This window comes from Urocitellus parryii, chromosome 11 (assembly GCF_045843805.1).
Source record: "Urocitellus parryii isolate mUroPar1 chromosome 11, mUroPar1.hap1, whole genome shotgun sequence".
Classification (NCBI taxonomy): Eukaryota; Metazoa; Chordata; class Mammalia; order Rodentia; family Sciuridae; genus Urocitellus; species Urocitellus parryii.
In genome coordinates this window covers 29,186,017-29,209,956 of record NC_135541.1, presented here as the reverse complement: position 1 = coordinate 29,209,956, position 23,940 = coordinate 29,186,017, and the positions used below count along the sequence as shown (strand labels likewise).

The 23,940-nt window shown below is 35.7% G+C and overlaps 1 protein-coding gene and 1 non-coding gene across 4 annotated transcripts in view; both read left to right on the top strand.

The window, feature by feature from the left end:
• Eif2b3 (eukaryotic translation initiation factor 2B subunit gamma) overlaps positions 1-23,940 on the top strand; it is a 109,792-nt gene that overhangs the window by 45,405 nt on the left and 40,447 nt on the right. For all 3 annotated transcript variants that reach the window (XM_077791276.1, XM_077791275.1, XM_077791277.1), the window contains exon 5: positions 2-113. In XM_077791276.1, coding sequence (XP_077647402.1) covers positions 2-113 — 112 coding nt within the window. The remainder of the gene's footprint in view (position 1; positions 114-23,940) is intronic.
• Positions 11,603-11,708, top strand: LOC113189173 (U6 spliceosomal RNA). Its single transcript, XR_003301620.1, has one exon. It is a non-coding gene; the product is annotated as a U6 spliceosomal RNA (small nuclear RNA).

The window sequence follows — 23,940 nt, the reverse complement described above, 5'->3', positions numbered from 1 at the left end:
GTAGAGCAGCGTGACTTCATTGGAGTGGACAACACAGGAAAGAGGCTGCTCTTCATGGCTAATGAAGCAGACTTGGATGAAGAGCTGGTTATTAAGGGATCCATCCTGCAGAAGTAAGCCCTCGAGATTTCCTTCTTGGCAGTTCTCCTTGTCTTAAAACAAAATAAAACCACCCACCATGGGAAAGATGGAATAAAAACTAGATTATATTGTGTGAAATTGACAAAAGTATGTGAATGTTTTCCCCCATGAGACAGGATAAAGGCTTTTCTTCACTGCATGAAACTTTCCCTTTGTCTTTTCTGACAAGGTAGAGCCAAAACCTGCATAGGAATAAGGTAAAGCAGCTGTGGGGAGAACATGACTGTCTTTCTGATAGTGTTTTAGAACCTCCTTTAAAAAAAATTTGGCAAAAAGCACATAACATAAAATTTACCATCTTAACCATTGTTAAGTGACAAGTACAGTAATAAGTATATTCACTTTGTTAGGAAACAGATCTCCAGAGCTTTTTCATCTTGGAAATATGATTTCATAACATATCTTATTAGACAACTCCCCTTTTCTCCCCTTTCCGTAAGCCCCTTATAACCACCATTCTATTTTCTGTTTCAATTAATTTGACTACTTTAGATACCTTATATAAATGAAATCATAAAGTAATTGTCTGTCTTTATGTGATGGACTTATTTCACATAATATCCTCAGGATTCATTATGTTATACCATATGACAGGATTTTCTTCTTTTTTAATGCTTGTATTCCATTGTATGTCTATATCACATATTGCTCATCTATTCATCCGTTCAACATTTGAGTTACTTCTACTCCTGGGCTATTGTGTATAGTACTGCTATGAACATGCATATGTGGATATCTCTTTGAGACCTTGCTTTCAGTTCTTTTGGATTTATACACAGAAGTGGAATTGCTGGATCATATGGTAGTTCTAGTTTTAATTTTTTGAAGAATTTCCATACTATTTTCCTTAATAATTGTACCATTTAACAGTCCCACCAATAATGCATAAGGGTTCCAGTTTCTTCATATCCTTGCCAGTATTTGATATTTTCACTTTTTATGATAGAAACCATTTTACTAGATATGTAATACTGTCTCATTGAGATATCTCCTTTAATACACATAGTCAACCCAGTCACATTTTCTTCAGTTAGCATTCACTGATTGTTTTTCTAGCATGGAACTTTCTGCCTAATGCTAGTATATCAGGATGTTTAATGAATGTTTGAAACCTGGGTAAAATGAATGTGAGAGGAGTAAATTGGGAAAAGAAATACCTTACTTTTTGCCTTTGCTATTCAGCACAATAGGAGAGGTATTTCAGAATATATTGTTTAATGAAATCAAGCTAAAATCTGGCTTCAGTTAGGTTGTTACATTGAAGGATAAAAGTTCTATATTAGCACCTTCGTTGTCTCATCTATAAAATGAGACTGATAATAATAGGAGTATTGTGGGGAATAAATAAGGTAATACATATAAATTAATTAGCTTAATGCCTCTTACCTAGTAAGTGACCAAAAACAGTACACATTATTATTATTATTATTTTAATATATGTTTTGGGGGATGTACCAGGAATTGAACTCAGGGGCACTTAACCACTGAGCCACATCCCCAGTCCTCTTTTGGATTTTATTTAGAGACAGGGTCACACTGAGTTGCTTAACACCTCGTTTTTGCTGAGGCTAACTTTGAACTTGTGATCCACTTGTTTCAGCCTCCTGAGCCGCTGGGATTATAGGCCTGTGGCACCCCACTTAACTTATTATTATCATTTCTAAATAAGTAAACAGCTATTGAAAAATACCATACAATCACTTCTGGATTAAAATAGCTATTCAAACTGTATCACAGAACTTCCTACCACTAGTTTCTAATTAGAAAATTACAAATAGAGGGCTGGGGCTGTAGCTCATTGGTAGAGTGCCCGCTTCACACATGTGAGATGCTGGGTTCAATCCTCAGCACCACATAAAATAAATGATAAATAAAGATATTGTGTCCAACTACAACTAAAAAAATATTTTAAAAAAATAGAGATAAAAAGCATCTGAAGTTTCAAGATCAGCAAAGGAAGTAGGATAATTAAAGTAATAAAGTTTAAAAACTGGTAGCCAAGGAAAGAAACAAGATTCTGGTGAGGAACATAGGAAGAATAAAAGTAGGCTCCCATTTCCACGCCAGAATCCATATTGATATGATGATGAAATCCTGCAAATTCTTGTTAAAATACCCAAATCTACAAAGAAATAAACTTTGGGGCTGAGGTTGTGGCTCAGTGGTAGAGCGCTTGCCTTGCACATGTGAGGCACTGGGTTCAATCCTCAGCACCACATAAAATAAATAAATAAGTAAAAAAAAGGTACTGTGTCCATGTTGAACTAAAATTTTTTTTTAAATAAAATAAAATTTGCCTTTATCTTTGACTATGAATCAGTAGGGGCAGCTACTGGGAAATAAATTATTAAGAAGGGAAACTGAACCATGAAACTGAACTTGAACAAAAGGAAATATTTAAGCCTGAAGAACAAATGGATGCAAAAATACAGACAGAGATAATTTCCCTACATGGGGATGGAATATGCCCCATAATTATATGGCAGGAACCAAGAACCTTTAACAAACTCTCAGGAAAGAGCAATTTTCTAACAAAGACTTAACAGTATCTTAGCTATGTTTTTTTTTATATCCTTCCGTGCCCTTCCAACATCATTTCCAAAACCATAGAAAAATATATAGAATATAAAATAGCCAACACTCATATAGTACCTGGTCTCAGATACAGGAGGGTCAGAAATAAGAATTCATCTATATTATATCAAAATAAATGAAATTCTGGCCAGAACCATGATTTAAGCATGAAAAAGACAAAAAGAATTAGACATCAACTATACAAACATGGAGAGCAAATAAAATAAAAGGAAAGAAAGTACCTTGTAGCTGGATATGGTGGCTACTCAGGTTTGAGAAAAGAAAGGAAAGATGAAAAATGCCTTGAAAAAACTATATTTAAAAAACACACACACAATTTGAGAAATAGAAAATTTTCCTTACAAATATAAAATAAATAATTAAACAATGAATTGAATAAATAAGAATTCAGTGATGTAAGGATAAAACAACAAATTAAGATTAATAAAAAAGGACATCATAGAACTAAAATGGAAATTATTGAGGACCAAATAATTTAGTTACAAAATTAATTAAATAATTATAAAGACAGGAAAGAACAGAATAGACATTGCTGAAAATTAAATTACTGTCACAGAAGAATAGTTTGAGATATTCAGTGATTTAGATAAAAAAGAAAATGGTTGGGCTCGAGAGTGTCTGTCGCTCAGTGGTGGAGCACTTGCCTAGAAAGAAAGAAAGAAAGAAAAAAGTGATAGAGAAAGGGAGGAGAAAGAGAAAAATAGAGAGAAGAACATGGTTAAATAAATTAAAATCTAATAGAAATGAAAGGCAAAGATGATTCAATATAATTAATATTTCTGAAATAGAGAACGAGACTGTGACCCAAACATGTAATCAAAGATATAGAAACTTCTTGTAAGGTAATGATTTTAACATAAAATAAAGATATAAGAACTAGATAAGTAAGATGACTTCTGAAACCCCACTAAAATAACAATAAAGGGATTTTTAGAAAGGTGTAAATCCAGAAGGCTAAAGAAAAGGAAAATAAAGATAACAAATTTTAGAAGAAAGAGAGAAGACTAGAAAGTCACAAGAATGGGGCACCAAGAATAAATGAGGTTGGAGGGAACAGGTAGAAAATGAAATGTAAGAAATGTACGAAGGTCCTCAATTTCCTTCTTCCACTTGGCTTCTAAAAACTGGCAGCTAGGCCCACATCCATTAAGCAAGGATATTAGAGGATTCTTCTCTGTGATAACTGATAGATAGTTCAAGAGGAAACACCTAAAGATGAACATCAAGGAGTTTCTCAAAAATATTCTTATAATGGCATAATTTGGCGTGAACATACTCTATATACAGAGTTACGAAAAATTGTGCTGTGAATGGATAATTATGAATGTAATGCACTCCACTATTGTCATGTATGTAAGAAATAAAATGTTTTTATTTTTATTTATTTTTTATTTATCAGGGGAAAAAAATCCCTATATTCAGTTTCAAAGTCGACAGGCCCTATCACACGTTCAGTGCTCCCAATCAGATGTTTATTGTGACACTCTCAAATTTAGAATAGAAAACCAAGAATTACTAGTTCGGAGGCCAGAACAAATAAATAGGAAAAAAAACAAAAATAAAACAAAAAAAAATCAACTCACAGGAAACAAATTATACAAAGAAAACTTTAGAAAAGGTAACGTAAGTATCCTCAGGAAGATTTATTTATTTATTTAACAAATATTTGAGTTCAAGGACCTAGGGACTCAGCAGTGGACAAACAAAAAATATTTGCCTTCATTGAGAGATAAAAGAGAATATTACATATGTAAACCCCAAAGCAAAGCAAAATGCTGAGATTTTTAGTTTAGTTTTGTTTTTTGTTTTTTTTTTTTTTTTTTTTGGTGGGGTGGAGGTACTGGGAATTGATCCCAGGGATGCTTCAACACTGAACTACATCCACATTCCCTTTTATTTTTTAATTTTGAGACAGGGTCTCACTGAGTTGCTGAGGCTGGTTTCAAACAGGATCCTCCTGCTTCAGCCTCCCAAACTGCTATTACATATGTGCGTATCGCACCCAGCAAAATGTTGTATTTTAAAAAGAACATTTACAGAATAAACAAATGTTGATACTTAAATTAAAAATTCAACAGAATGGTTGGATGAAATTTTTTGAAAATTTTTCTGTAGCAAATTAATGTAAAATAGATAAATGATAGGACAATTAAAAGAGCAGCCAAAGATGTCACATATTCCTAATATGGAGTTTGAGAAAGAACAGAGAAATGCAGGGGAAAGAAATCATCAATAGAAATTTTTTGCAGGGCTAGGATTGTAGTGCCATTGTAGAGCGCTTATCTAGCATTTGTGAGGCACTGGGTTCAATCCTCAGTACTAAATAAATAAATAAAATAAAGGTATTGTGTCCATCTACAACAAAAGATTTTTAAAATTTTTTTTTCTTCTTAGAATGAAAGGAACTGGATTTCTAGACTTAAAGGAAATAGTGCCAGCAAAACGTATGAAAAGAAACATGCCAAGGTTGTCATTGTGAAATTTTATAATTCTTATAACAAAGATCCTGCAAACTCCCAAAGAGAAGAAGGATATCATACACAACAATATTAAAATGGTTTTTGAATTTCATAATAGCAACACCAGAAACAAAACAAAAAAAAATGGAGAAATATCTTTAAAAAATTGTTAATCTTATCTGGTGAAACTATCAATCATGAATGAAAATCAAATTAAGAATTTTTCAGACATTTGTTTTCCGTACATCTGTTTTCAAAGAGTTCTTATAGTCTGTATAACACCAAGTCCTGATATAAACTAAGAAAAAGGTACAATATAGGGAAAAGGGCAACCCATATAGGAAAAAGATGAAACCCCAAGATGATGATGAAGGGAGGTTCCATAATAACATGTTTTATACCCACTGTAACAGCAACCAAACCAGATTGGAATAGGTTAGAAAGCTTCAGGAATAATTTCTTCAAGATGATCATAGACAGGTCTTATGATAAAAATGACAGAATAGCTGATGTATCTCAACTTTTGGCGATGGCACTAGGGATCGGACTTAGGGGTGCTCTACCACTGGGCTACATCCCCAACCCTTTTTATTGATACTTTATTTTGAGATAAGGTCTTGCTAAGTTGCCAAAGCTGACCTCAACTTGCAGTCTTCCTGCTTCAGTCTTCCATGTCACTGGGATTACAGGCATGTGCCACTGTAGCCAGCTTATATCTCAACATTTAAGAGGAGTTTTGGGTATTTAGTGATTTTCTTGGAATTAAACTATTGATACATACCTTTGAAAAATAAAAAATAACAAGGCAATTATTAACACCAAGGCAAATAACAAAAATGCAGGGGAAGAACTAATCATTGATTGTGAATGATTCACCTACCACTTATGTTTAAATATACATAATAATGTAATCACTAACTCAGTCTTACAAAAATTATGATGTGTTCACTTTGGAATGATGACCGGGTATAGCATGTTGGAGTCATGACTGAAGAAAACAGACAAATCTCATTCTTCTATAGTGAGTAGTTAATATCTAGAACTGAAGTCCTAATAACTTAAGCATTAGAAACATGCCATTATAACCAAAATATGAAGCCAATTATATTGTGAAGGTAGAAAGTATAGGAAGTGTGGTAGTGTGTGGTAGCATTGGTGATTAAAAAAAGTGAAATCATATCTTCTACAGTGGGAATTCACCAGATAATTTCTGAAGTGGAAAACCCAAGAAACACTAATATAAGAATGTGAATGAGAGGCATAAATGCTAAACTGGTCTACTGAAAAAATTGAAAGTGGATGCTTCAGGGAAACAGAAAATGTGTAGAAGAAGAAATAAACACCTGAACTTATTTATTAAAAGTTTTATGGGCTGGAGTTGTGGCTCAGTGGTAGAATACTTGCCTTGCATGTGTGAAACACTGGTTTCAATTCTCAGCACTGCATATAAATAAATGAATAAAATAAAGGTTCATCAACAATTTTAAAAGGTTTTTAAAAAACTATTCACCTCTTTATGTACATAGATAACTTTAATTTTAATTTTTAAAAGAAAATGAGGGCTGGAGATGTGGCTCAGCGGTAGCGCGCTTGCCTGGCATGCGTGCGGCCCGGGTTCGATCCTCAGCACCACATACCAACAAAGATGTTGTGTCCGCCGAGAACTAAAGAATAAATATTAAAAATTCTCTCTCTCTCTCTCCTCTCTCTCACTCTCTCCTCTCTCACTCTCTCTTTAAAAAAAAATAAATAAATAAAAATAAAAGAAAATGATAAAATATCCTGAATCAAATGAAGAATATTTAGATTTGGGCTTGGGTTGAAGAAATTATTCCTGAAGCTTTCTAACCACTGCAGCCAGCTTGTATCTCAACATTTAAGAAGAGTTTTGAGTATTTAGAGACTTGCTTGGAATTAAATTATTGATAAGCACCTTCGAAGGTAGAGTGCTTACCTTGCACATGTGAAGTACTGGGTTTGAGCCTCAGCACCACATAAAAATAAATAAAGATATGTGTCCATGTATAATTAAAATATGTATATATATTTTTTAAAAGGGTATTCAGATTTTATTTATTTAGTGTTAAAGATTAAACCTAGGACCTCATTCATAAAATCTACAGATTTCACTTTGTTCTACAGATTACACTTTGTTCCAAAGAAATTTGGCCAGATTAAATAAATTTATTAAGCTTCAGGGATAAAGAGAATTTTTCAAACATCCAGAGGCAAAAGCTTACATGGAAATTAGGAAAAATTAGGTTTACACAGGATTCAGTACCTGACAAATAATATCTACACAGTTCTTGGGTAAAGAGAGTGAAACTCAGGAATAGTATAAACAAATAAAGATATCATTCAAATATAAAAGCAGCAAGAAGACATACTCAAACATGAAAGAACTCAAAAGATGTATCACCTATGAGCCCTTCTTAAAGAAAAACTTATTGATAGTAAAAGCAACCAAGAATTGAATAAAAATACATTTAGTAACAGAGGAGCTATGGTCATCAACATTTAATCCATTTATATACAGAACTGATACAACTATAGGAATTGTGGCTATAGAATATAATTCAGATATCATAAACCTAAACATCATAAAAATAAAACTGCCAAAAATCAGGCAGTTAGATTAAAGAGAAAATAAACATGTCTATGTGATAATAGCTTCTTTTTTATAATAAGGAAGTTTAAAAAATGAGAAAACTTTAAATAAAACTCCAACTTTTGGGGAGTTTTTTGTTGGTTTGATTTTGGTGCCAGGGATTGAACCCAGGGGCAATTAACCACTGGGCAACATCCCCAGTCCTTTTTTGAGACAGGGTCTCCCTGAGTTTCTTAGGGCCTTGCTAAGTTGCCAAGGCTGGTTTTGAACTTCAACCTCCAAGTCACTAGGACTACAGGTGTGTGCCACTGTGCCTCACTATTCTTTCATTTTGACTTCTTTTTTCTTCTGTTAAGTACAAGTAAAATATAACATTTTTTTTAAATTCTTTTCAAAAATATTTATTTTTTTTAGTTGTAGTTGGACAAAATACCTTTATTTTATTTATTTATATGTGGTGCTGAGGATCCAACCCAGGGCCTCGCACATGCTAGGTGAGCAGTCTACGACTGAGCCACAACCCCAGGCCCAGCACTTTTCATTTTATTTTTTTATTTGTTATTTTTAGTTATACATGACAGTAGGATGTATTTTGACATATCATATATACATGGAGTATAAATTCCCGTTTTTGTGGTTGTACATGATGTGGAGTTAAGACATAGGTCTTGCATTCATATATGAACATAGGAAAGTCATGTCTGAGTCATTCTGCAGTCTTTCCCATTCCCATCCTTGCTCCCTTCCCCCCACTCCACCCTATCCAAACCAGTGAATTCCCTTTCTCTCCCCACCTCTGCATCTGCGTGTCAGAGAGAACATTCAGCCTTTGGTTTGAGGGGATTGGCTTATTTCACTTAGCATGATAGTCTCCAGTTTTATCTATTTACTGGCAAAAGTCGTAAAGCCATTCTTTTTATGGTTGAGTAAAATTCCATTATATTTATATACCACATTTTCTTTATGCATTCATGTGTTGAAGGACACCTAAGTTGGTTCCATAATTTAGCTATTGTGAATTGAGCTGCTGTAAACATCAATGTGGCTGTATTACAATAGTATGTTGATTTTAAGTCTTTGGGATGTATGCCAAGGAGTGGAATAACTGGGTCAAATGGTGGTTCCATTCTGAGGAATCTCCATACTGCTTTCTATACTGGTTGCACCAATTTGCACCAGCAATGTATGAGTGTACCTGTTTCCCCACATCCTTGCCAACATTTACTTATATTCTTGATAATTGCTCTTCTGACTGGGATGAGATGAAATCTCACTGTAGTTTTAATTTGCAGTTCTCTAATTGCTAGTGATATTGAACATTTTTTCATATGTTTATTGATTGATCAAGTACTTTTTATTTCAAAAATACTCAGTAGTATAATCCTGTTTTTATACTGGTATGTCTATTTGTGTATATATATACATAGAGAGGTGTCTTTAATGATTGTTATTCCCGAGAAATAAGATTTAGGATGACTTTATTTAACTGTTAGTAATTTTCTAAAGTAGGCTTTGATTTCTGTAAGATTAACTGCATCTTTTTTCATAAAACAAATGGTGTTTTAAAAAACTAGAATTGTTAATACTGAGGTAGTAAGAATTAATTTTGGAAAGTATAAGTATGTATGATTATTTTTTCTCTATGTTTTTCTGTATTTTAAAATTTTTCCCTAATTTTAAAAGTCGCGAAAACCTGAAGAATATAGTCAAGTGGGTTAACACATTGCTCTTGCTTTTGGAAAGTGGCCTTTCCTAGTTTAGTAGCCATAATACAAATGCCTACTGGGGAGGAGTCCAGCTGGGGAGGGTCTTTGCCCTTGCTGAATGAACCCAGGCTGCTCAGAAAGCACTCTGCAATGGATATGGGTAATGACTTTCATTGAATTGTTCATTTCTTCCTTACTCAATAGCAGAAGCAAAACTAACTGAACTCTGGACCTTTCTATTCCATTAAATTTCTATAGGTGTTTTAAAGATACATTTATAAATGTCTTTGAATCATCTCCCCTCAAGAGATAGAGCTGGATTTAGTGATTTGTTAGACTATGGCAGAAGTAATGGTATGTTACTTCCAAAATCAGGTTATAAAAAGACTGCAATTTCTGTCTTTGGTGCCCACTGACACTCTTTTCTCTGAGAAAGTCATAACTTTCTCATAACTGGGTCATAACTCAGCTTTGGGGAAAGGAAAGCTAGCTGCCATTGACATAAGGTTCTAGTCAGACTGTAGAGACAGCCATGAGTGGAGGCTGGCAACCCCCATAAATGAAGTGGATATTCTCAGACCTGTCAGCAGCCATGATGAAAACAGAGTCTCTTCCTATGAAACCTCAAGATGACTGTTGCTCCAAACAACAGCTTGAATGCAGCTTAATGAGAGGTCCTGAGTCAGAATCACCCAACTAAACCACTCCCAGATTCCTGAAGCACCTAAATTGTGAGATATTGTTTGTTGTTTTAAGCCTTCTAGTTTGAGGTAACATGTTGTTTAGTAATAGATGACTAATAAGATTCTAAATCTGAAGACTTTGAATTAAAATTTCTTGGGAAAACTGAAGTTGAACCACATCTTCAGGGGAAAAAGGTCTGACACCATTGCTTTCAGCCTCAGTTGATTCCCATACAGTTCAGAAGTAGGAAGTCATGTGGCTATATTTGGGATGTATCCTGCCTCAGCACAATGCCTTTATTGAGATCTTGGACAAATTACCAGCTCTATTCAAAATATTAAAGCTATAGATAGTCATCTTTTGGTCTTTTTAAACTTCAAGGACTTCTATTGTTTCAATATTGGCAACAAATAGTCCCATAATTCTTCTTCCCTGTATTCCTAGAGAAAGGCCTGGATTACAATTAATTCTTTAGAAAAAGCTACCTCTTATCAACCTGTCCACTGCTATATTGCTATGTGATAGAGAGATGCTGCCAAGATCCCCCTTCAAAGAAGGACTAGCTGCTCAGCTTCTAGCTGTCACCAACTTCTGGATTTATCTCACCTGCAGAAAGGCACATTGTCTGAAGTCTTGCTCTGCCTTACTGAATCCACTTTGAGAGGCAACATTTGCTTCAAAATTACCTGCCAGGGTGGCTGAAGCTTTGTGGAACCTGCATCTCGTTTCAGTCTTTTTCTCGCCACAATTCTACTTTCTCTCCTTCTTTTCACAGATGTTAATCCCTACTAAACATGTGTAATTCTGGAGAATCCAAACTTCAACACATAATGACCTGGTTTTCCCTGTGGTTTGCCACTGCCTTGTGAAGCAAGTTTTCTCACTCTTGAAGTGATCATTCATAGTTTAATTCTAGAATTAAACTGTTCTGGGTAGTTAAAGTGTACATCCATTCAATCAGAACCTTTCCAGCCTCTCACCACTATAAGCATTGATTTCTACTTCTCCTTTCTCATGAGACCAATACTTGTCAACCTGGGGAGCATTTTAAAAAATATTGATGACTGGATCCTACCCATAGAGATTTTCATTTAATTTGGTTGGCACAGGATCAGCATTTTATTTCAGAAAAACTCAATGCAGGTGTATGAGATCTGGCTGCCAAAATCAGAAGATACCTAAGCCTGAAGAAAAATGCAGAAAGATCCAGGATTGCACAAAGCATAATTTATTAGGGACTTACAAACAGAAACATGTCTTGGGTGGTAGCAGGACTGAAGGATACCTTCATCCCAAGGCAGTAGAGGTTTATGCACTAAACTAAATAAAGGTGAGCTGCAGCCAACCAGACTGGCCTTTTCCCAAAACTGCTAACATGTCCAAAATGAGTTAAGAAACAAGCAGCCTGAGTGCTCACTTCAGCAGCACATGTATGCTAAAATTGGAATAATACAGAGATTAGCATGGCATCTTCACAAGGATGACAAGCAAATTTGTGAAGCATTTCGTTTTGGTTTGTTTTTGTTTTTTTTTTAAAGCTAGACATGATGGCACAGGCTTGTAATCCCAGCACCCTGAGACTGAGGCAGGAGGATACCAAATTCAAGGCCGGCCTCAGCAATTTATCAAGGCCCTAAGCAACTTAGTAAGACCCTGCCTCAAAATAAAAAATAAACAAGTCTGGGGATGTAGCTCAGTGGAAAAATAACCCTGAATTCAATCCTACATACCCCCCACCAAAAAAAAAGAAAGAAAGAAAGAAAGAGGGTGGTAGTGGGTATTGTACACAAATACAGATGATTATGTTAACAACTTTGTTTTATAGGGATTGAGATACGTGCCAGGGTTACCTGGCAGGCAGAATGGTGGCTATGACTAAAATAGCTGTAGTCATGTCAAACTGGATCCTTACGTGTTTTTTAAAAAACTCCTTTTTAAAAAAAGATGATTCTAATGTACCAAGATAGAAAACTGCTATACTATTCATTTTAGGATTTATGGCCCAGCAGTGTCCTGATACTTGTCTATCAGAATCTGAGGGAATTTTTAGCTACCCAGGAATGATGGACATAGGTGTGAAATTGGATCCAGCACCTGAAACAACTACTTGGATCTTTGTTTCTTATTCTCTTTGGGCCACAGGCCATGTCTATAGTGGAATGTGAGGCTCCAGCTAGTCCAGGTAACATCCTGTCTTCCCAGGACCAACTTAGTCTAGTATATTCAAGTAGCAGTCCACTAGATTTGTTGTGTTATAGTTAGGCCTCATAGTATGGTTTCCATTTTGAGCATTTCAGGCTGTGTGGTTCTGGAGAATTAAATGACATATTAAAACATACTCAGTTGACTCTTCTATCTCCCTTTTATAAGGACCCTTGTGATTACATTGGTCCCACAGGAAAATCTAGGGCAATCACCTCATCTCAATATACTTAATCACATTGACAAAGTTCCTCTTGCCATGTAAGGTAGCATATTTACAGTTTCCAGAGGTTAGGATATGGACATCTTTGAGGGATCATTATCCTAACTACCATAGTCCTCATATCTCTTATTCTTTTTATCATGATTTTCAATAGCTTCATAATAGTCTGTTATATGAATACGTATGTACATATTTATTCATATGTGATGTATTATATGTATATGTGTGTATACATATATTTACAGACATAAATATGCATGTGTGCATGCACACATACACAGTTGTTTACTTAACCATATCAGTATTATTAAACATTTGGATTTTTTTTCTTTTTTTGGCAATGCTGATAATACATTTCTTTTTGTTGTTGAATGTTATCCTGTTTTATGGATATATCACATTTGAGTTACCCAGTGAGTTATAGTTGACATTTATTTTAAATCATCTTTATTCTACCAGTAAGTCATTTAGGATTTCAATATCCAGAATTTTGAAGGATTCCCCAGAAGAACTTAAAGCATACTTCTTTCCTGAAACAACTTCTAGGCATACTAGAGAGATAGGACCAGTTCTATCATCAAGAAAAGTAGACACATATCATTTGTTGGATCAAATTAGAAAAAACTAAATAAATATTTCAGTCTGTTAGGCTTTTGGAGAACCATAGTTCTCATAATAAATGAGAGTTTTTGTTTGCTACCAAATTTGGTAGATGGTTGATTTTTGAAGTAATAATAAGCAAGTAGAATAACATTTTTTAAAATGTTGTTGCTTAAGTCTGGGACTACAAGTAATCTCTGAATTCTCAAGAGAGGTATTCATAAATTCAGATCATATTTGGCTTCCTGATACATTAAAAAAAAAAAAAACAGTGGATTTTTACTATCTCTGGTGTCAGAGAACTCTAAGGTCAATTGCTATTCCATATCAAAAGAACATTTCCTATATTCTTATAGTAGTAATGTGAGTGCTGTCAAAGTAAAGGCTTTGACAGATTTTTGCCCTGTTCTTCTTAGAATTCACACCCCAGTGACTCAGGATCTGTGGTGTGTAGTTATAGTAGGGCAGCTGGCTGAATAAATGAGTAGTAAAAATGTTATTCCTCCATTCCTATGGGTCCTCTGGGGATATTGTGCTCCTCCTGCCTCAGTAAGATGGTGGGTAAAAGCTAATTAGATTCAGATTTTCATTTTTTATTTATTTATTTTTAATTTTTTTTTAATATTTATTTTTTAGTTCTCTGCAGACACAACATTTTTGTTTGTATGTAGTGCTGAGGATCATACCCAGGCCACCCGCATGCCAGGCGAGCGCGCTACCGCTTGAGCCACATCCCCAGCCCCTAAGCCACATCCCCAGCCCCAAGATTTTCATTTTTTAAATATGAGAATACATTGTCTCCTTTAAAAAAAATGAATTTCCAAAGATAGGGGCCAGTCTCAGTTGGGCAAATGCCAGACTTATCTTGGAAAAAAACCTTTTTGTATGTAAGATAACTAGAAACCTCTTCTAAATTTTTCTTACTTTTGTAATGGTTATAGAAGAAAAGGACAATGATAGAATGTATACCCCATATGTTTTCTCCCTTAGAGAGAGAATGAAGAAATGCAGTATTTACTTGATTTCAAAGACATTGTTTTGTTGGGCTTCAGGCATATTTGGTTCTGAAAAGTAAAAGAATTAGACCCCTGTTGGAGCAGGAGTCCTGCTAGGCTTGTGGTCAGGTACAGAAGCAGTCTCCCCAGCAAGCTTAGACATCAGGCAGTACTGGTAACTTTATTCTAAAGGAAAACAAAACAAAACAAAAACAAAAAACAAGCTGGGTACGGTGGTGCACACCTGTAATCCCAACAGCTTGGGAGGTTGAGGCAGGACAATTGCAAGTTCAAGGCTAACTTTAGTAGCCTAGCAAGGTCCTAAGCAACTTGGAAAGACCCTGTTTCAAAATGAAAAGTGTTAGGGGTGTGGCTCATTGATTAAGCAAATTGGGTTAAATTCTTGGTCCCAAAAACAAACAAAAAATTTATTACAAGGGGCTCAGATTCTCACAACCTTGTTAGATTTGGAAAAAGCACAGCACCTTTCTCACATGTCTAATTGGTGCTTTTCTGACTTGTACAGGCATTGAGTGTAGTAGAAAAGAATATTGCTGGGCTGGGGATGTGGCTCAAGTGGTAGCGCGCTCAACTGAAAAGAATATTGCTTATAGAAAGAGCATTGTACTGGAAATTCATGTTGAAGGAATTTGGAATCTAGTTCTGAGACAAACCAGCTGTGTGGCCTTGAGTAAATCACTTTGTTTCTGTAAGCCTCAGTTTCTCTAATTGAAATCGGCTTAGTTGTTCTTTAAAGATACCCCCCAGCTCAAAAATTCCTATTTTATTTCTGACAGACATGTGTTTTTAATAGTTCATAAGTGAAAGGTATTTGTGCCAAATACTTAATAAGAAAATCATGTAGCTTTTCTCCAATGTTCTGCTTTGTTTTTTTGAATTCTAGTCAAGGGTTTTTTTACTGGAATGGTAATGAAAATATTAAAACAAGCTTTTAACAGATATTTTCAAATGGAATAAAATGTTCACGAGTTCATCTTGGAAGATTTAGACATATTTATATCTAGGGACTTTCAAGGACTTTGGTCAAGACCTCAGAAATCATTGCCAAATATCTGTTTCTGTGACAACAGATGAGAAGGTTTAAACTCTTGATTATTTTCTTGATGTTGTAGAAAATCTAATAATACTATTTACCCCATTGATACTAACAAGCCCTAATTCCTAATGTACTTTTCTAATTCACAGTTTGGGGTGGGGGTCAGGGGTATAGAAGGGCTTTTGGAAGCCAGGATCACAAACTTTTCCCTGGATGTCTTGTCCAGTGTAGGCACTGAGATAATATTCTTCGTTTTCTACACTTTTATTCTCACTTCTATGAAGTGATATGGCTATAAGAAAACACCCATGTCGATATTTTTAAGCCCTTTCTTTGGGACTGGCTGTAGATTGCAGAGAAAAATCTAATCTTCTGCCTGGGTAAGTAAAAGCTATGTTGCCAATTCCTGATCTTTTCAGGGTTTCAACAGGACAAATTAGATTCTTTAGCTTTTTGTATGTCTGATTTACAATTCAACTTTCTTGGATATACTAAAATCTGTATCACATCCTTCTGTTTTCTAGCTTTCAAAATGTTGTCATTATTCTCTTCACAGGGTCTTTGTCCTTGTGGGTTTGTCTTTAAAAACAAAACAAAACAACTTTGCCATGGTTATAAGTTTTCAGAAGGGGTAGGAGTTAATGCCTATGTTTAATCTTTACCCAAAACCCTGTTGCATTTGTTTCAATCTCACTACATATTTCTAATCACTAGAGTATTGATAGTGGAGGTGGAAAGAAAAAGTGGATAAATTAGAGAAGGATTTAGAAGGTAAAATCTTAGGAGTTGGGATAAGATATGGAAAAGTGTCAGAAATGCCCCACATTTCTGGTTTGAGCAACAGAATGGATAATGAGTTAGAGAACATTGGGTTGATTAAAGTGAAAAATGATGTTTGAGACTGGGGTTTTATGGATTTATACATGTTGGAAGAAGTGGATGCATATGGGTTGAGTAAAGGCACAGAAAGGAAAAGAAAAATTATATACAAGGAACAGTGAGTTACTCACTGATTCTCAAACAAAAGAGTATAATATCGTTGTAAGTATAGGGAAGATTTAAGTGAAATTTTGTTTAGTTTTGTTGCACTACCAGAGATTGATCCAAGGGCCTTGCACATGCTAGGAAAACACTCTGAGCTACATCTTCAGCCCTTTTTATATTCTCTTTTACTTTGAGACAGGGCTTTCCAATTTCTCCTTAAACTTGCTGTCCTGCCTCAGCCTCCCAAGTAGCTGAGATTATAGAAATGAGCCCCATACCTCACCTAGTAGCAATTTTTGAAGCAGAAGTGCTGTGAGCGATTAGAATAAAGGATTTATTGTGCAATAATGGAAGCTGGTAAAGTATGCATGCTGTTGCATCTTTGTCTAATGTTGATCTTAGACCAACAGTCAGAAAGGAAAGCTGAATGTGGGCAACAGCAAGAATAATCAGGAACCTCAAAGACACCTTAAACCTCTACCTATACCTATAGCTAGCTGTAACCTGAGTCTGTCTTCCTTTAGAATTTAGACCAAAATCCTAAATATGGCCTGAAAGCTCTCCAGCCTCATGTGTACCTTTCTTTATTTTGTTTTCTGTTTCTTCAGTTCTGATCCTCCTTTAGTTTCTCATTTTCACCAGTCTGCTTCAAGGCCTTAGTACCTGCTATCTTCTCTATCCAGAGTGCTCATCTCAGTATCTCCATTCTTTCACTCCTACTCTTTCTTCCTTCAGATCTAAGCTTAAAGGCGAAGCTTTCTGTTTTCTTCCAACCTACACTGGGTTCAGTATTATATGTTTCCATAGCATTCTGTGCTTGCCTTTCACAGCCGTCGCACACTTGTAGTATTTGATTTTCCACCAAACTGTAAGCTGTATGCAGTAGAGTATGACCTCCTTCAGGTCATGCTCATTTTGTTCACTGCTACATCGTAAGTCTGACATATGGTAGCTACTCAGCAAATATAGGTTGGAAACTATAATCTAGAGAAATAAAGTAATCTACTTTTATTCATTTTTATTTATTCATTCATTTGTTTTGGTACTAGGGATCACACCTAGGGCATCACACACACTAAGCATGCACTTTACCACTGAGCTACAACCCTACCCCTGATCTGCTTTTAACATGGGCAAAAATCATTTCATCTTGTTATTCTGTTGGTAGAATGAAGAGTAGCACTTGGAACTCTTAAGAATTCTTCCAGCTCTGGCAGCATCTGCTGCTTTGAGTCCAGGGCTTTCACTTTAGTGCACTGCCTTTCTTGGAGAGGGCCTGAGTACCATGGTGTTACAGTTCACTCTGCTGAATAGGCAGGCCTCTAATTTGATAATTCCATATGTACTCCTGACCACTTACAGTGCCACCAAAATCATGCATTTACAAGGGCATGTCAGGTGCCTTTCTATTAAAGCAAGTACCAGGTAGCCATGCAATAAGGTGATTGTCCCAAATTTTCTCATTAGAATTATAGATAGCTAGTAAGTAACCATGCTTCACAAGTCATTATCTTTCTTCTAGTTTTGAGCTAACTTCTTTATTTCAAGCATTTCTTAATCTCTAATTTCTTCTAAATTGTAATGACTATGCAGCAGCACATTAGTTTTAACTTTTCTAATGTGAGAGAAAATGCTTCTTTTTTGAGACAAGTGTAGACTATCAAATAAAGTAGGAAGAGATTGATTATCTGAAGGTCTTCAAATGGAAAAAGGAATTGTTTATATTTTGTTGAACACTTCAGGATAACTAAGTTATCTTAGGAGGCTGTTGTCTTCATTGGTATTGTTCTGGCTTGATGAGTTGTTTCAGGCTGGCATCTGAATTCAGGAGCCATCTGTGACATTTCCTTTACTTGTTAGCAGTCATATTTATGTAAAGGAATGCATGTGATAAAGTTTCTCTTATATTTTGAGTTTTTGTTCAACTGAGTTTTCCTCATTCTATGCCCACCCCTTGCTATTCTGTTCCTAAACTTTGAACTCAACTTGGTTTGACAAGTCATTCTATTCCATGCAGCCATATAAACTCTTAGGATCTATTCCATTTAGATCAGTGGAGGCTTGCTTTCTTTCTTCACTGGGTCACTGTACACTTTCTCAGTATGCACACCAGTTCTCCCAGTAGGCTAGAAATCCTTCAGGTCTCATTTACAGCAGTGCTGGAAGTCTGATGGTGTGTCCACACAGGGTCTAGAAAAGTTCATTTTTAAAAATTATTTATTTATTCTAATTTGTTATATATGATGGCAGAATGCAATTCAATTCATATTACACATACAGAGCACATTTTTTTTTAACTCTCTGGTTGTACACAAAGTAGATTCACACCATTCATGTCTTCATACATGTGCTTAGGGTATGATGTCCCACTCATTCCACCCTCTTTCCTACCCCCACATCCCTCCCCTTCTCCTCCCTCCTGTTGCCCCATCTAAAGTTCCTGTATTCCTCCCATGCTCCACCATCACCATTATGAATCAGCATCCTTATATCAAAGAAAACATTCAGCCTTTGGTTTTGGGGGATTGGCTTATACTTCACTTAGCACTTCTCCAACTTCATCCATTTACCTGAAGATGCCATGATTTTGTTCTCTTTTAATGCTGAACAATATTCCATTGTGTATGTATACCACAGTTTCCCTATCCATTCATCTACTGAAGGACATCTGGGTTGGTTCCACAATTTAGCTATTGTGAACTGTGCTGCTGTAAACATTGATGTGGCTGCATCCCTGTAGTGTGCTGTTTTTAAGTCCTTTGGGTATACACTGAGGAGTGGATATCTGGGTCAAATGGTGGTTCCATTCCAAGTTTTCCAAGGAATCTTCATACTGCTTTCCATATTGGCTGCACCAATTTGCAGTCCCACCAGCAATGTATGAGTGTGCCTTTTCCCTCACATCCTCGCCAACACTTATTGTTGTTTATATTCTTAATAGCTGCCATTCTGACTGGAGTGAGATGAAATCTTAAGAGTGGTTTTAATTTGCATTTCTCTAATTGCTAGAGATGTTGAACATTTTTTTCATATATTTGTTGATTGATTGTATATCCTCTTCTGAGAAGTGTCTGTTCAGTTCCTTGGCCCCATTTATTGATTGGGTTATTTGTGTTTTTGGTGTTGAGATTTTTGAGTGCTTAAATATCCTAGAGATTAGTACTCTATCTGATGTGCATTAGGTAAAAATTTGTTCCCATTCTGTAGGCTTTCTATTCGCCTCACAGATTGTTTCTTTTGCTGAGAAGAAGTTTTTTAGTTTGAATCTATCCCATTTATTGATTCTTGGTTTTAATTCTTGTGCTATAGGAGTCTTATTAGGGAAGTTGGAGCCTAATCCAACATGATAGAGATTTGGGCCTACCATTTCTTCTATTATTTGCAGGGTCTCTGGTTTAATTCCTAGGTCCTTGATCCACTTTGAGTTGAGTTTCATGCATATTGAGAGATAGAGGTTTAATTTCATTTTGTTGTATATGGATTTCCAGTTTTCCCAACACCATTTGTTGAAGAGGCTATCTTTTCTCCAATATATGTTTTTGGTGCCTTTGTCTAATATGAGATAACTGAATGTGTATTTGTCTCTGTGTCCTCTATTCTGTACCATTGGTCTACAGGTCTATTTTGGTGCCAATGTCGTGCTGTTTTTGTTACTATTACTCTGTAGTATAGTTTAAGGTCTAGTATAGTAGTCCCACCAGCTTCACTCTTCTTGCTAAAGATTGCTTTGGCTATTCTGGGTCTCTTATTTTTCCAGATGAATTTCATGACTGCTTCTTCTATTTCTATGAGGAATGTCATTGAGATTTTGATTGAGATTGCATTGAATTTGTATAGTGCTTTTGGTAGTATGGTCATTTTTTAAAAAATATTTATTTATTTTTTTTGTTGTAGTTGAACACAATACCTTTATTTTACTTATTTATTTTTATCTGGTGCTGAGGATCGAACCCAGGGCCTCCCACACGCTAGGCAAGCGCTCTACCATTGAGCCACAACCCCAGCCCAGTAATATGGTCATTTTGACAATATTAATTCTGCCTATCTAAGAACAAGGGAGATCTTTCCATCTTCTAAATTTTCTAAAATATTTTTTAGTTGTAGATGGACACAATACATTTATTTATTTGTTTGTTTGTTTACTTGTTTATTTATTTATTTATTTTATGTGATGCTGAGGATTGAACCCAGTGCCTCACAAGCACTCTGCCATTGAGCCACAATCCCAGCCCTTCTAAGATCTTTCTTTCTTTAGCATTTCATTAAGTTGATTCCCAAGTTTTTGTTTTGTTTTTTAGACTATTGTAAATGGGGAGGTTTTCCTAGTTTCTCCTTCTGAGGATTTGTCGCTGATGTACAGAAATGTCTTTGATTTATGAGTGTTGATTTTATATTCTGCTACTTTGCTGAATTCATTTATTAGCTCTAAAAGATTTCTGGTGGAATTTTTGGGGTCTTCTAGGTATAGAATCATATCATTGGCAAATAGTGATAATTTGAGTTCTTCTTGTCCTACCCATCCCTTTAATTAGTTATATCTGGAGTTTGCTTCAAAATACTGTATTAGGGGGTGGGATATAGCTCAGTGGTAAAATATTTGCCTACCATGCATGAGGCCCTGGGTTCTATCTCCAGTAGTGCAAAAATAAACAAACTATGTTAGTTTGCCAGTATTGCTACAGCGAAGAACCACAAACTGAGCAGTTTAGAGCAACAGAAATGTATTGTCTTATGGTTCTTAAGGCAAGAAGTCCAAAATATCAGCAGGGCTGGTTCCTTCTTGACAGGGAGACTGTTCCATGCCTCTCTCCTAGCTTCAAGAAACTTTAGGTATCTTTGGCTTATAAATGGCATTCTCCCTGAATCTTAATATTGTCTTCCCTCTGTGTGTCTGTATTTTTGTGCAAATTCCCCTTTTTATAAGGACACCAGTTATATTGAATTGTGCCCCTTTAATGACTTTATCTTAGCTTGATCATCTGCAAAGACCGTATATCCAAATAATATTTCACACTCACAGGTACTGAGGGATATAGGACCCCAACATCTTTTAGGGACAGATACAATTCAACCATAATTAAACTATAGCAAAAAATTTAAAAGGTTGATACAATGTTAATTGTTGAATCTGGTTGATGGGTACATAAAAATATATCTCTCATTTTGTGTATGTTTGAAATTTTCCTTACTAAAAATTATTCTAAACTAGTTGGGTGGCACATGCCTATAATCCCAACAACTTGGGAGCCCAAGGCAGAACGGTCCTAAGTTCAAGGCCAGCCTGAGCAAATTAAAAAATAAAAAGGCCGCTGGGGATATAGCTCCATGGTAAAGTGCCCCTGGTTCAATCCCCAGTACAAAAAAAAAAAAAAAAAAAAAACACGTAAGAAAGCAGCAGAGACTCAATTCACAATTTCTATAGCCATGTCTTTAGTGTTCTTCACAGTAACCAAAAGGTGAAAGCAACCTTTTTATCAACAAATGCATTATAAACAAAATGTGGTATATACTATATACATATAACAAAATATAATTCAGTCTTAAAGAGGAAGTTTTGATAACTGCTACAAAATGAACCATAAAGACACTTTGCTAAGTGAAATAGGCCAGACACAAAAGGACAAATATTGTATGATTTCTCTTTTAAGAGGTACCTAAAGTATTCAAATTTATAGAGAAGAGATTGTTGAATGGGGGCAGGAGTAAATGGGGGAATTAGAGTTTAATGAGGGTGGAGTTTTAGTTGGAGAAGATGAATAAGTTCTGTAGATGGGTATTTGTGATGGTTGCACAATGTAAGTGTACTTATGCCACAGAACTGTATACTTGAAAATGATAAATTTAATGTTTTATATATAGTTTACTACAAAAGGAAAGAGGGAGGCAAGAAGAAAGAAAAGAGCAGGAAATTCTGTTTTTTAAGGAATGATGAGAAAAATTGCTTACTTTGAAAAACTATAAAGTGTACTGTGGAAGAGACCAGGTCTGTCTTGTTATCTCTTTATTCTAGTTGAATGCCTGTTGCAGTTTGGGTCATCAGTAAATGTTATAGAATGTGTTTTCAGTGTTAGATTCCTAAGTATGTTGAATTTCAAAAATCATTGTTCGGAAGGAATTTTATCTTCTTTTTTGTTTTAATGTTTTTAGTTGTAGGTGGACACAATACCTTTATTTTATTCATTTATTTTTTAATGTGGTGCTGAGGATCAAACCCAGCGCCTGACGTGTGCTAGGCAAGCTACCACTACCACTAAGCTACAACCTCAGCCCCGAATTTTATCTTCTCCAACAGATGGTACTATGTACATTTGAAAAGAACAAATAATGATAAGATCCCAATCTATTCCAGGAGCCATTGTTTTAGTATGATTTAAAATAGGAAGAGGGGGCTGGAGATATAGCTCAGTTGGTAGAGGGCTTCCTCAAATGCACAAGGCCCTGGGTTCAATCCCTAGCACCAAAAAAAAAAAAAAAAAACAGCAGTAAAATAGGGGGAGAGCTAGCTCAGAGACATAGTTCTTGCCTAACATGTGTGAGGCACTATTTTCGACTCTTAGCACTACATATAAAAATAAACAAAATTAAATACAAAATAGGGCTGGGGATGTGGCACAGTAGTCAAGTTCAAACAAAATAAAATAAACAAAACAAAGGCATGCTATCCATCTACAACTAAAAAAAAAATTAAAAATAAAATAAGTGGAGAATGAAGGATTCCTGGAGGAAGTAGATTCAAGCTGATCCTGAAAGGAAAAAAAAAAATGCCCAGGATATAAGAAGGCAGAATAAAAGAGTAGACAAAAGACCTAGAGGACAAAATGGGAAGAGTAAAGGAAGTGGGAAATAAGACAGTTGCCTCTATAGAGAAAAGGGGGGCCAGTGGAGCCAGTGCCCTGTACATACCTACTTCACTTCACCCATTGTCACACTGCAAGAGCATTAGAGCTTCATGGACCTTTCACAGTCAAAGGTGGATTACAGAGTCTCAGGAGAATTTTGGATAAGGTGAAATTCACAATAGACATTGAAACACATGGAGGGAAAAGAGATTGTGGAGCTGATTGCCTCACAGGAAAGGAAAGTACCACATCAACTGAGAAGTATGGCCCCAGCTGAGCTCAGAATGAAATCTTCAATATACACTGGAAATGCTGTATGCAGACATGAGTGCTCATGTACAGGTGGTTATGAGACTGCCAAAGGCAGGGCTCTGTGTGACACTGAGGGCAGGTATAGATATTCCATTATGCAATAGGCTAAGAACTTTCATGAAGTTTTTTTTTTTTTTTTTTTGGTACTGAGGATTAAACCCAGGTGTACTTTACCACTGAGCCACATCCTGCCCTTTTTAATTGTTATTTTGAGACAGGGTCTCACTAAGTTGCTTAGGGCCTCACCAGATTGCTGAAACTGGCCTCCAACTTGCAATCCTCCTACCTCAGCCTCCCAAGTCACTAGGATTACAGGCATGCTCCACAAGGTTCTAGGTTTGATCCTTAATACTACAAAATTAAATAGGTAAATGCCATCGATCTTTGTGTGAAATTGTAAATGCTTATTGTTTGATGTTTCCCAATATTTATTTCGCAAACAGTGGTATTATTCTAAAGTAGTATCACTGTTAAAAAATATTTGTGGGGGGGCTGGGGTTGTGGCTCAGCAGTAGAGAGCTCACCTCACATGTGC